At 46.2% G+C, this 13189-nt stretch overlaps 1 protein-coding gene across 1 annotated transcript in view; it reads left to right on the forward strand.

The window, feature by feature from the left end:
* The window catches only part of LOC105842649 (pickpocket protein 28), a 29558-nt gene extending 16769 nt beyond the window's left edge, over positions 1 to 12789 (forward strand). Inside the window, exons 9-11 of the mRNA XM_038019988.2 lie at positions 2387 to 2490; positions 11661 to 11794; positions 12526 to 12789. Of these exons, the coding sequence (XP_037875916.1) occupies positions 2387 to 2490; positions 11661 to 11794; positions 12526 to 12618 (331 nt within the window). The 3' untranslated portion in view covers positions 12619 to 12789. The remainder of the gene's footprint in view (positions 1 to 2386; positions 2491 to 11660; positions 11795 to 12525) is intronic.
* The last annotated feature ends 400 nt before the right edge of the window (positions 12790 to 13189 follow it).

Below are 13189 nucleotides of genomic sequence, written 5' to 3' on the forward strand. Positions count from 1 at the left end.
GTGGTGCTAATCTCTGAATAAGACCAAAATAGTAAGAGAAACCGGCATAATTACTTCTCTAACAGTGGTGCTAATCTCTGAATAAGACCAAAATAGTAAGAGAAATCGGCATAATTACTTCTCTAACAGTGGTGCTAATCTCTGAATAAGACCAAAATAGTAAGAGAAACCGACATAATTACTTCTCTAACAGTGGTGCTAATCTCTGAATAAGACCAAAATAGTAAGAGAAACCGGCATAATTACTTCTCTAACAGTGGTGCTAATCTCTGAATAAGACCAAAATAGTAAGAGAAATCGGCATAATTACTTCTCTAACAGTGGTGCTAATCTCTGAATAAGACCAAAATAGTAAGAGAAATCGACATAATTACTTCTCTAACAGTGGTGCTAATCTCTGAATAAGACCAAAATAGTAAGAGAAATCGGCATAATTACTTCTCTAACAGTGGTGCTAATCTCTGAATAAGACCAAAATAGTAAGAGAAACCGACATAATTACTTCTCTAACAGTGGTGCTAATCTCTGAATAAGACCAAAATAGTAAGAGAAACCGACATAATTACTTCTCTAACAGTGGTGATAATCTCTGAATAAGACCAAAATAGTAAGAGAAATCGACATAATTACTTCTCTAACAGTGGTGCTAATCTCTGAATAAGACCAAAATAGTAAGAGAAACCGATATAATTACTTCTCTAACAGTGGTGCTAATCTCTGAATAAGTCCAAAATAGTAAGAGAAACCGACATAATTACTTCTCTAACAGTGGTGATAATCTCTGAATAAGACCAAAATAGTAAGAGAAATCGGCATAATTACTTCTCTAACAGTGGTGCTAATCTCTGAATAAGACCAAAATAGTAGGAGAAATCGACATAATTACTTCTCTAACAGTGGTGCTAATGTCTGAATAAGACCAAAATAGTAAGAGAAATCGGCATAATTACTTCTCTAATAGTAGTGCTAATCTCTGAATAAGACAAAAATAGTAAGAGAAATCGGCATAATTACTTCTCTAACAGTGGTGCTAATCTCTGAATAAGACCAAAATAGTAAGAGAAATCGGCATAATTACTTCTCTAACAGTGGTGCTAATCTCTGAATAAGACCAAAATAGTAAGAGAAACCGACATAATTACTTCTCTAACAGTGGTGATAATCTCTGAATAAGACCAAAATAGTAAGAGAAATCGGCATAATTACTTCTCTAACAGTGGTGCTAATCTCTGAATAAGACCAAAATAGTAAGAGAAACCGACATAATTACTTCTCTAACAGTGGTGATAATCTCTGAATAAGACCAAAATAGTAAGAGAAATCGGCATAATTACTTCTCTAACAGTGGTGCTAATCTCTGAATAAGACCAAAATAGTAGGAGAAATCGACATAATTACTTCTCTAACAGTGGTGCTAATGTCTGAATAAGACCAAAATAGTAAGAGAAATCGGCATAATTACTTCTCTAACAGTGGTGCTAATCTCTGAATAAGACCAAAATAGTAAGAGAAATCGGCATAATTACTTCTTTAACAGTGGTGCTAATCTCTGAATAAGACCAAAATAGTAAGAGAAATCGGCATAATTACTTCTCTAACAGTGGTGCTAATCTCGGAATAAGACCAAAATAGAGAAATCGACATAATTACTTCTCTAACAGTGGTGTTAATCTCTGAATAAGACCAAAATAGTAAGAGAAATCGGCATAATTACTTCTCTAATAGTAGTGCTAATCTCTGAATAAGACAAAAATAGTAAGAGAAATCGGCATAATTACTTCTCTAATAGTAGTGCTAATCTCTGAATAAGACAAAAATAGTAAGAGAAATCGGCATAATTACTTCTCTAACAGTGGTGCTAATCTCTGAATAAGACCAAAATAGTAAGAGAAATCGGCATAATTACTTCTCTAACAGTGGTGCTAATCTCTGAATAAGACCAAAATAGTAAGAGAAATCGGCATAATTACTTCTTTAACAGTGGTGCTAATCTCTGAATAAGACCAAAATAGTAAGAGAAACCGGCATATTTACTTCTCTAACAGTGGTGCTAATCTCTGAATAAGACCAAAATAGAGAAACCGACATAATTACTTCTCTAACAGTGGTGCTAATCTCTGAATAAGACCAAAATAGTAAGAGAAATCGGCATAATTACTTCTCTAAAAGTAGTGCTAATCTCTGAATAAGTCCAGAAGGTATGGCGGAGCAGTTACTAGAGTTTCCTTCGAATTGTTTTCTGTCAAGTGTGCGGACATAATTCCACATAATGCGGTCCTCCGGCGGAAGGCATTGGGGAAGGCCTATGTCCAGCAGTGGGCAGATAAAGGCTGATGATGATGATGATGATGATGATGAAGTGTCCTGTACTTTTTGATTTTTCAAGGGAGCACGGGCCCTTCGTCACCCGAGGTTCGATCAGATACATCCTCCAGGCCCCAAGGACTCGGTACAACAGGGAAATTGTCTTTTACTTACAGGACCTGGTAGGTGAGTTTCAAAACAAACTTTTCGAGAGGTTTTTGTTTTTCTTGTGGAGGGTAGCCATCATACAACGCAAGATATTTGACATATGCCTGAATCTCGCTTACGACATTTTCAAGATAAGCTCGCATATATACAAGGTCCGAACAACAACATTTAGCCGGTCATCGTTCTCGTCGAACCCGTCGCTTGCGCCGAAGGGCTCGACGAGTAAATTAACCCTCAGACACAGCCCACTGAGTTTCTCGCCGGATCTCCTCAGTGGGTCGCGTTTCCAATCCGGTGATAGATTCTGCGAAGCACAGCTCTTGCTAGGGTTCGTGTTAGCAACGTCGTCAGGTTTGAGCCCAGTGAACTCACCTACTAGTTAAGATTCCGCTGATATAGCCTCTGAAGGCTATCAGCTTAGGTAGGCTAAAAAAAACAACATCATTTGGACCGTCGGTCTACCGAGCAATATCACCCGCTCGGTGGAAGATCTTCCCTTTGACGTCTAAGCCTTACCAAATTTCTCAATTTAATATGTGCTTCTGTAATTTCCATTAAAATATCGCCAAAAAAAAACACAATTTTATTAAATCTCCCTCACTTCTTGCAATCTCGCTCACACCTCGCACCTCCCGCCATCGGAGCAGAGTTCGTCCATATTATCTAGAACCGCAGCTGTGTTCGTCCACAGTGCGTTTCCAGAGATCTTTTTTACCACGTACCATCCGGCTTTGGAATGAGCTCCCCTCCACGGTGTTTCCCGAACACTATGACATGTTCTTCTTCAAACGAGGCTCGTGGAGAGTATTAAGCGGTAGGCAGCGGCTCGGCCTTGCCCCTGGCATTGCTGAAGTCCATGGGCGACGGTAACCCCTCACCCTCAGGTAGACCGCATGCTCATCTGCCTATAAGGGCAATAAAAAAAAAACAAGTTTTTGTTGATGAAGGATAATGCAGAACGTAATGTTGGAAAAGGTACTGCAGAGCACTTAGAAAAATGTTTTTAAAATATGTTTTTTAAGTGAGAATTATAAGATTTGCTCATCATATCGAGAGGTGAATAGTTATTTGGTTTAGGTGACACTTCTCTTAATACGCGACATTTATCTATCTAATTAAAGGTGCGTTTTATTTGGTATCAGCATCAACAGTTCGATACTTTCAATTGAATTTCAATTAAGTTTACTCAATTGAAAAAGCTGAAGAAGTTTTTTTTGGTAACTATGATATTTTTACAAAGAACAATGCCTATTTTCTATGGGCGTTTGGGCCCCTAAAAAAAGTTGTCGCGTCATGATGGTTTTAACTTATTTTGATAGACAAAGAAATATCGTTTCATATTCAGAAAACGATTTTTATATTCTCACCCAGGTTTAAGAGAAATCTGTTTTTTTCTGCAGCTAACATTAAGTTGTTAATTGTTTTTTTCGAAATCAATAATCGCTTTCATCATTATTTACAGTATTAAATAAGTTAATTGTGGTTAATGTTGCTAGAAATAAGTCCTTATGTACATTTTATTATTATTATAACCTCATAATAATAATAAAATGAAATGAAAATCCGGAAGCCGACAACGATATTGTTGTTGTTGTTTTTAAATTCGCCAATAAGCAGGCAAAGAGCGTAGCCTATACAGCCTAGTCTGTCGTAGTTATATTTTTTTATGTCAATAAAAAGCCGGTGTATCTCTTTTTATTGCTTCTTGGGAGTTTTGACGTCAACTCGATGAATAGCTCATTGAGTGAGCATGAGTTTCCGCAGAACTTTTATCTTGAAAAAAAAACAGATGTTAGCCACAGTTTTATTCCAATGCCTCAATAATCGTGAACAACGATTATTGACGTTTAATATACAAAACAAAGCCCAATGTATATATTATACATCACAATAAACTATTAAAAATACTTTAAAATAAAACTTCAAGTGACGCTTCACTCGGGTTGCAGTCAAAACTCTCTGATCATATAATATAATAAGAATAGAGTAATGGTCGCACGCTACCGTCACTCTAGCGCGCTGGCACCAGGAGGACGGGACGGCGCGTCGGCGGCTGCGGACTGCGATGCGGTCCGCATTTTCGTCGTCGCTGTCGTCGCCGAACATACTGTTGAAGAGCAACCCGGTCGGCGGTGTATCGCGTTCCGACCCGGCAGGCTGGTTCTGGCCCAGCGGGGTATCCCGGAACACCTGCGGCACCGCCCGGGCGGCCCTGTAGGGCCGCCGTACCGCGGAGACCGACGTCGTTGGTCGTCGACTATCGCCTCGACGACCCGTCGGTCGGGCGTCCTCGGGGTGGCGCCGCGTGTCTGGTTGTAGTGTTGACCGCGGGACCTACTCTGAACGGGTTCTGACCCCGGACGGAGATTGGACGTCGGGTGTAAGAGTGCAGGGGAGTCGTTTAGTGGGTGGGCCCTAAAATTCTTGGGCCCGCGATCTGCTCTCAACACCTGCAGATCGTTGAGTCTCACAGGGGGCGCGCGGACATCGTAGGAGGTTCGGCCCAAGGCCGGAAAAAAAAAAAAAAAAATTGAGATTTTTACTAATGGAATCATTAATATCTAAAAATATTAAATGAAATAAGTCATGGTTTTAAGTAATAATTATTATTACAATATATAAATATTGGATTGAACAAAAATAAACTAAAAAGTCTGTGAATAACCATTAGTTATTTTTTTTTAATTTGTTGTTCAAGTCACAGACAACTCTTTCGTTTGGCAGCATATACTATAAGGCTTATACTATAAGGCATATATTTACTATAAGGCTGTATGGGTTAAGCCCTTTGCCTATTGGCGAATTTAAAAACTATGGCACTAAGTTTTGGGATGTTATCAAATAAGTAATTTATTTTTTTGTAAAACAATGCCAGGGCGAAAGAAATGTTGATACATAAACTAAACAACGTAAAAAAATAAGGCATAGTTTTTCAAATACAAATAGTTTTGACATAAAGTTTGCCCACTTTTTTTTTTTTTTCCTACCTATGCTGATAGCCTTGAGAGGCTATTTCAGCTTCGCCCTAACGTTAGTAGGTGAGCTCGCGGGGCTCAACCGGAGAGTTGCTAACACTGACCCTAGCAAGAGCAGTGCTTCGCAGAATCTACCACCGGATCGGAAACGCGACCCACTGAGAAGATCCGGCGAGAAACTCAGTGGGCTGTGTCTATGGGTTAGTTCGCTCGTCGAGCCCTTCGTCGCAAGCGACGGGTTCGACGAGGACGGTGACCGGTGCTTGTGGTGCCTAAAAGCACCGTTAATGGATCAGGAGGATCCGTAATGACGTGCTTTGGGCGACGTCGACGGTTTATCATTGGGTCTACTGGGTCGGGTATGTAATTTCCAGCGGCTACGATGAGAGGGTTCTCATGTCGTGCCGCCTTCTCAAAATGGCGCAGCGATGCCGACTGTAGATACTTACTAAGAGAGTCGAGCTCCAGGTCATCGTGGAGATCCACATTCCTAAGGAACCATGGCGCTCCGACGGCTATCCTGCAGAATCGTGATTGAATAACCTGAAGGGATTTCAAGTGGGTGCGGGCTGAGTGAGCGAACACTACGCTTGCATACGTCATGACGGGGCGTATACAAGTTTTGTAGAGAGTTACCTTATTGCGGAGGGACAGTTTGCTTCGACTACAAAGCATTGGATAGAGTCGTCCTAGAATAAACGCGGCGCGGTCGCGAACCGTTTTTATATGGGGACGGAATGTCATCCCTCTGTCGAGGGTGACGCCTAGATATTTGACCTTCGAGACCCACGGTATGGGCTGGCCAAAGAGAGTGATGGGACTAACGGCGGAGGTGTTTGCGCGCCTACTACGGAGTGGGATGCTCGAAGTGATGTTCGGAGGGCGACCCCTTTTGAAGAGCACCGCTGCGCTTTTCGTGGGGTTGATGTCTATTCGCCACTTCCGGAACCACTGTCCCATGGTGGCTACTGCGATCTGGAGTCGCCGATGAAGCAGCGACATCTTCCTACACGAGTAGTAGATAGCCGTGTCATCGGCGAAGAGCGCTAGATGGGTCTCCGGAGACCGGGGTATATCATTGATATACAAACTAAATAATAACGGGGGGAGCACGGAGCCTTGCGAGACTCCGGCAGTCAGTTGACGGGGACGAGAACGAGTTCCCTCTACTCGATATCGAAACGAACGGTTCGACAAGAAGTCTCGTATGATGAGCACGAGTCTGTCTGGCACTCCCATGTTGTACAGTTTGTAAATTAAACCGTTGTGCCAAACTTTGTCGAACGCCTTCGCGATGTCGAAGAAGAGGGCGCCGGTCGGGATTTGTTTACGCCTATTTAGTCCTATCAGAATGTGCTCCGTGAGGCGGTGCACTTGTTGTACGCACGAGTGTTTTGAGCGGAATCCGAACTGTTCGTCTATGAGAATTTTGTTCGCGGTAACAAAATCCCAGAGGCGTTTCCTAAGGAGACGTTCGTAAATTTTTCCTATCGTCGAGAGGAGACTAATCGGACGGTAACTAGAAGTTTCGTTTCTCGGTTTGCCCGGCTTATGTATACCGATAACGTCCGCTTCTTTCCACACCGCGGGAAAGATGCAGTGCGTCATAGCGGCATTTAAAATTGTAGCCAACATTGCTATCAGTTGGACTGGCAAAAATTTTAGCGCGCGGTTGTGGATGCCGTCGGAGCCTGGTGCCTTCCTAGGTTGGAGGTTGTGGATCGCGTCTCTAACTTCGTCAGTGGTAATGGGGGGTAACGCGTCCGAGGGCGGCAGGGAAGCTCTGCGCTCGACCTCCCTGTCGACTAACTCGGTGTGTTCGGGGTCCGCGTGTTGAGTGCTGGTGGTGCACTGCTCTTGCAGTGCATCGGCCAGCAGCTCAGCCTTGTCATCGTCATCGAATGCCGGTGGTTGGCCTGAAGGGCGTAAGAGGGGAGGCATAGTAGCGGTAGTTTCGGATTTGAGAGTCCTAGCTAGTCGCCAGTATGCTTGGTGGGAGGGCGCGAGTTGTTCTAAATAACTATGCCAATTATCGTTACGCGCGTCGCTTAAGCGGGAGTGGACTTCGCGTTGTAGACGACGCATCTGAATCCGGTTTGAATGCGTGGGAAGACGATCGTAGGCCCGGATTGCCGCGTTCCTAACTCTTAAGAGATTCCTAAGATCGGGGGACAGTCTGATGCGGTGGAAGCTGTCCTCCACATCGACTTCTTTAGAAGATCTAATGATCGCGGAAGAGATGTGATCGGTAATGATATTTATGGATTCGACGGTGTCCTCGGGGGATGGATTCGAATCCGGGCCGTAAGGGAGGATTGGCGGAGCGGCGTCGGCTAGGCACGTGCCCAGCTTATTCCAATCCACCATGGTCCTCGTAACAGTGACTGGGTTGTGAGGGCGACCGAGCTGCATAACGACAGGTCGGTGGTCTGAGTCGAGCTCTGACATTGCTTCGATGGAACGCAAGCGCAGAGTTACGTTCCTAAGTAATGCCAGGTCTATAGTGCTCGGACGGAGCGCGATGTTATACGGATAACATGTTGGAGTTGGGGGACCGACTATTTCAAAGGTGAGGTCGTCTATAAACGCGTCGAGACGCCTACCGTTAACGTTTGTACGATGGCAGTTCCACCTAGTGTGGTGGCAATTTAAATCGCCTGCCAGGATGACGGAGTCTCCCATGCCGAACAGTGACTCGATGTCACTGCTTAGGAGGGGCTTGTCCGGGGGGAGATAAACGGATGCGATGACGATCGGCTGGTGTCCCGTCAGCGAGATACGGCACACTGACGCCTCGATATGTGAGAGCGAGGGAGTATCGAGAGGGACAACGTGCAGGGCCCGCCTATAGTAAATGGCAGTCCCGCCTTTGGAGGCGGTGAGTCTGTCATTCCTAACCATGACGTAATTCGCGACTTTCGGGTCGCGACGCGAGGGCTTCAGACAGGTTTCCTGCACTAATAGAATATCTACAAGATTATCGCGGAGGAATTCAAAAATTTGATCGCGTTGCCGCGCGAGTCCGTTAGCATTATAGAATGCTAACGTAAGGAAATACGGTTTTTCTCTACCTTTTTGCGCCATTGGTTACGGTAAAGATTTTTATAACGTACGCGACACGGACTCGTAGACGTCCATGTGATCGAAAGCGGCCGCGAGCCGCTGTTCGGGGGTTACCGACCTACGTATCGCGTCTGCGAACGATCGCAGACGGTCGAAGTTGACCGCGGTGACGAAGTCACGCACGAGCGCGAAGTCGTTGACGGCAGAGGGTTGCGGGGGACGGAACGCGGGCGCGGGGCGAGGTGCGAGCAGGGGCTGGGGCGCGGGGCGTGTCACGAGCGGGGCGGGGGTGCGGTTTCCGTTCCCGCCTTCGTATACGGCAGCGGCTTTTTCCACGCCGAGACCGTGGGAACTGCAGCCGGCACGAAGGCGGGTTTCGGCACTGAAGGTGCCGAAGTCTTTGGGCCGACGGTTCGCGGAGCTGGGTGGGTTGGGCGTTTTCGCGGAGCCCTGGGACATCCACGGTAGTTCGCGGGGTGCCCTTGCTTAAGGCATAGGACACAGCTGGGAGGTTCGGTCGCGGTTTCCCTATCTCTAACGCAATCTAACGTAGCGTGATCGCCGAGGCATTTCACGCAGCGGGGGCGCGCGTGGCAATTACGCGCCGAGTGGCCATAGAGTTGGCACCTGTAGCACTGCCCGGGAGTGCCACGCTTATGGGGGGCTTCGATCGAGATCCCGGATAGGCCGCAAATTGTCGTGAGACATGCGATCTTCTTTTTGGCCTCCGGGGTGGGTTCTAGAGCTACCAGGATCATGTTGTAGGGCTGCTTGCCCCGCCCACTGTGCATCCGGTGCACGCTAACTAACGGGAGGGACTGAGCGGTCAGATCCTCCTTTATGTAATCGATGTCTAACTCCTTAGGGACTCCGCGTATCACTACGCGGAGCTCGCGGTCCTCCTGAAGAGCATAGGTGTGGAAACCTATGTTCTCCTTTCGGAGGTATGAAGAGAGGGCCCTATGGTCGCCCGGCGTTGCGACCTTTATCTGAATCGTAACCATGCGCGTAACGTCGCGCATGGGTGTAATTAATTTTGTTGGCCTGAAGGGCCTGAGACACGCGATTTCACGCTGTCTTCTCTTGAAGTATCAGCGGGGGCGGGGCAGCTACTTTAGGAGCGGGCGCGGGCTTGGGACGCGGCGGCGGGGTTACGCGGCGAGCGGAGTCCGACTCCGGTGTCACGACTACCTGCGGGCGGGAGGCGGTCGCGGATTTAGTTTGCTTTGTCGTGGAGCTCCGGGACTCCACGGCGCGAGAACGCTTTTTACCGCGCATTACGGTTTGGAACCCATCCGAGGTTCCAGGCTGAGGGCTTGACGCGGATTCGAAATCCATCTCCGATTCGGTATCGGAGCCTGAACTCGAAACGATCGAGGTCGCGACGGACGAAGCGTGCGATGACGTAAACGACGCGGGCGCGGGGGTGGGGGTAGCGTTAGGCGCTATGTGAGCCGCATCGTCGGAACGTGCGCTCGAACTTAACGCGGCGGCGGGGGGCGCGCGGCGTGCCTCCGAGGCATGGTTGAGAAACGCGGCGACGGACGCGGGGGGGGAGGGATTGCCACGAGAGGCCCTATATCTAACATACTCGGCCCTAATTGTCGGGTACCTTTCCCGGAGGAACCCGACAAAATCACTGTCACTGACAACACTTTCACTGAGTTCTTCCATGCTTCGGTCTTCTTGCCCGGGGGGGGCGGCCCCGGGACTTTTGTTGAACTCGCCGAAAGGCGAGGCCCCGGATAGGATTTGTAACCCCCCTGTGCTGCAGGACAGCAAGGAGCAGGGGGGGGAATGCCTATGCCGTGAAAACGGCAATCGGCGGGGAAAAGGAAAGGAACCCGCTCGGGCTGTATAGTGCTACAGCAGGCAGAATCGCGAGCGGGGGTCTAGTCTTGAAAAAGACTGTTGTTTTGGGAAGGGTTAGGAAATCGCTAGCCTGTGAGTTGCACAGGAAGCCTGATCGTAGCGATTGGTTTTTTCTTGAAAAAGACAGTTGGTAAAAGGTGGGTTCGCGGTTACAATACTTTAGCGCACAAAAATGGACTCCGAGACGCAAATCGCAAGCGACCAACGGATCGGCACGTCCGCACTACCGAATTGTAAGCACGATGTATTCACGGTCACTACACTGTCGAGTACAACTGTGAGTTCAGAGACGCAGCTCGCAAGCGGGCCACGGATCGGAAAGCACGTCCGCGCACGACCGAGTCGTGAGCGAGAATGTTTGCCCACTTTTGGGCATTGTCCTTTTTAACTTTAAATGGCTCTCCTGTGAAGTTGCAAAAATGTCACTTAAATCATTCTACCTTTCACTCCTCGATATACCTAGTTACGGACTTTCATTCCAAAATGGCTACTTTTTATAATCTATGCTTTGTTTATTCTTTTTTTTTATATAATTAAATTGTATCTATGATGCTATTAACTATAAGTCTACACATTGGAAGAGCGCGAAGGTAACACAATGTTTCTTTGAAAATATAAATCTGGGTTACTTGTATATAGATTGAATAGTTGTAGAAACAGATGAATAGACCAAGGCAGATCCAGTCCAACATCTTGCCTTAACAGTGAGACAAAACTTGGAAAAACTTACCACATCCTCATGCTCCAATCGTGCTCCTCAAATCTGAGGATCACGACCACCTTCATCCAAGACTTACACCCTCACGATGTTACGCCGTCTCATTCTGTTTTCGGCTATCCGGAAGGCATCATAGACGGCGAAATCAAGGGCGGTGACCACATGCCAGTACCACCTATGCCGATACCACAAATACATTATAGCTTGGATGTGTGGACGGGTTCAAGACCCACCAGGTATTAAATGGTTACCGGAGCGCATAGACAAATTAAATGCCGTCAGACACTTTCAGACACGAGACCTAAGTCTCCGTTTTTACAGTACAACGGCTGCCCCACCCTTCGAACCGAAACGCATTACTGCTTCACGGCAGAAACAGGCAGGGTGGTGGTACCTACCTGCGCGGACTCACAAGATGCCGTACCACCAGTGATATCCCAGTTTTCTGTACCCAAAAGGGTTTATTCATAAGCGCTTTTACTATCAATGCGGGACAAAGTTTCGCCATGGAGAGGAATTAACTGTCGGCTTCTTCATAATGGCTCAACATTTGATTGTAGTGTCACTAGGCGGCGCCACCGGTCTTTTCTTGGGCGCCAGCTTTATAAGCTTCGTGGAAATCATTTACTTTGTGATCGAAAGAATATTCAAGAGTTTGTTTGAGGATTCCTCCACCAAAAACAACGTTGTTACCGTAAGTATGTTTAGATTTTTTTTGGTTACGACAAAATGGAGGTGGACTGGGGGCTAGGTTACTTAAGTTAGGTTTTTACTGGCTTTAGGTCCTTTTGTGAGTCCGCGCGGGTAGGTACCACCACCCTGCCTATTTCTGCCGTGAAGCAGTAATGCGTTTCGGTTTGAAGGGTGGGGCAGCCGTTGTAACTATACTTGAGACCTTAGAACTTACATATCAAGGTGGGTGGCGTATTTACGTTGTAGATGTCTATGGGCTCCAGTAACAACTTAACACCAGGTGGGCTGTGAGCTCGTCCACCCATCAAAGCAATAAAAAAAATGGTGGGGAATATCCCGCCACTCTGGACCGCGAATTAGGAAAGATTGGCGCCAGAACCGCCGGGATTTTCAGTCAGTGGGCTATTCGGAGCCCAACTATCTTTTTATATCGATCTTGCTTTTCTGCAAGGCGCACCCAGAGCAATTACAAGGCATCTTTACGAATCTACCTTGCGGGTCTTCGAACTGGTATCCGAGTGGGACCCGAAACACTTCGGTGGTGATAAATCGCGGAAGAGGGATCGTCTTATAGAAGAAGTTACATAAAACAAGAAAAAATTGTGACCAATTGACCATTCTACATTTCGAAATTCGACGAGCAATGTAAAGCGTACAGCACTCAGGGGTCAAAATGCAATAAGATATAGGTTGAGTGATCTATTACTATTACTTATTTATTATTTGTTTCAGGTTAAAAAATCAAACCCGTATGAAGCAGACCGAGTCATTGAACTCACGCGCGTTTTGGATGTTGAAAAGAAATACCCTCTTAAATTAAACTAGGTTTTCGCCTACAATTTCGCCTGCTTGGATATATAACAACAGCCTTTGTCTCATGGCTCAAACGTTTTGCGGACCGACTCTCTTTAAAACTTCACTGGTCTTAAGTGGTCATTAAGTGTGGAATGTTTCAGAGTTTATTTTATAATAAAAATAATGTTGAAATGATGGAAATTAAAGTTTATTTCATACATAAAACTATAAAGAAAAGAGTGTTTAACCTAGCAAGTTAAAGGCGTGTTGGGAAGGTCTTCCACTGAGCGGATGAAATGGCTCAGTAGACAGACGGTCCAAATGTCTTTTTTATAGTCGGAAATTGTATATATAGCTCACGGGCTCAAACCTGAGAGAACACTAGTCCCAGCCAGGGCAGTGCTTTGCTGAATCCATCACCGGATCGGAATTGCGATTCACTGAGGAGATACAGCGTGAAATTCAGTGGGCTTGGATTAATTTCGATGGAATCCTCAAGAAATATTCAAATTGGCCGGGCGATAATAGAGACTGGATCCAACTCGAGTCAAATATCAGCCAGCACAGCGGATCGGGTTTGAAACACATGAAATCAGCGTCG

This window comes from Bombyx mori, chromosome 24 (assembly GCF_030269925.1).
Source record: "Bombyx mori chromosome 24, ASM3026992v2".
In the NCBI taxonomy this organism is placed as follows: domain Eukaryota; kingdom Metazoa; phylum Arthropoda; class Insecta; order Lepidoptera; family Bombycidae; genus Bombyx; species Bombyx mori.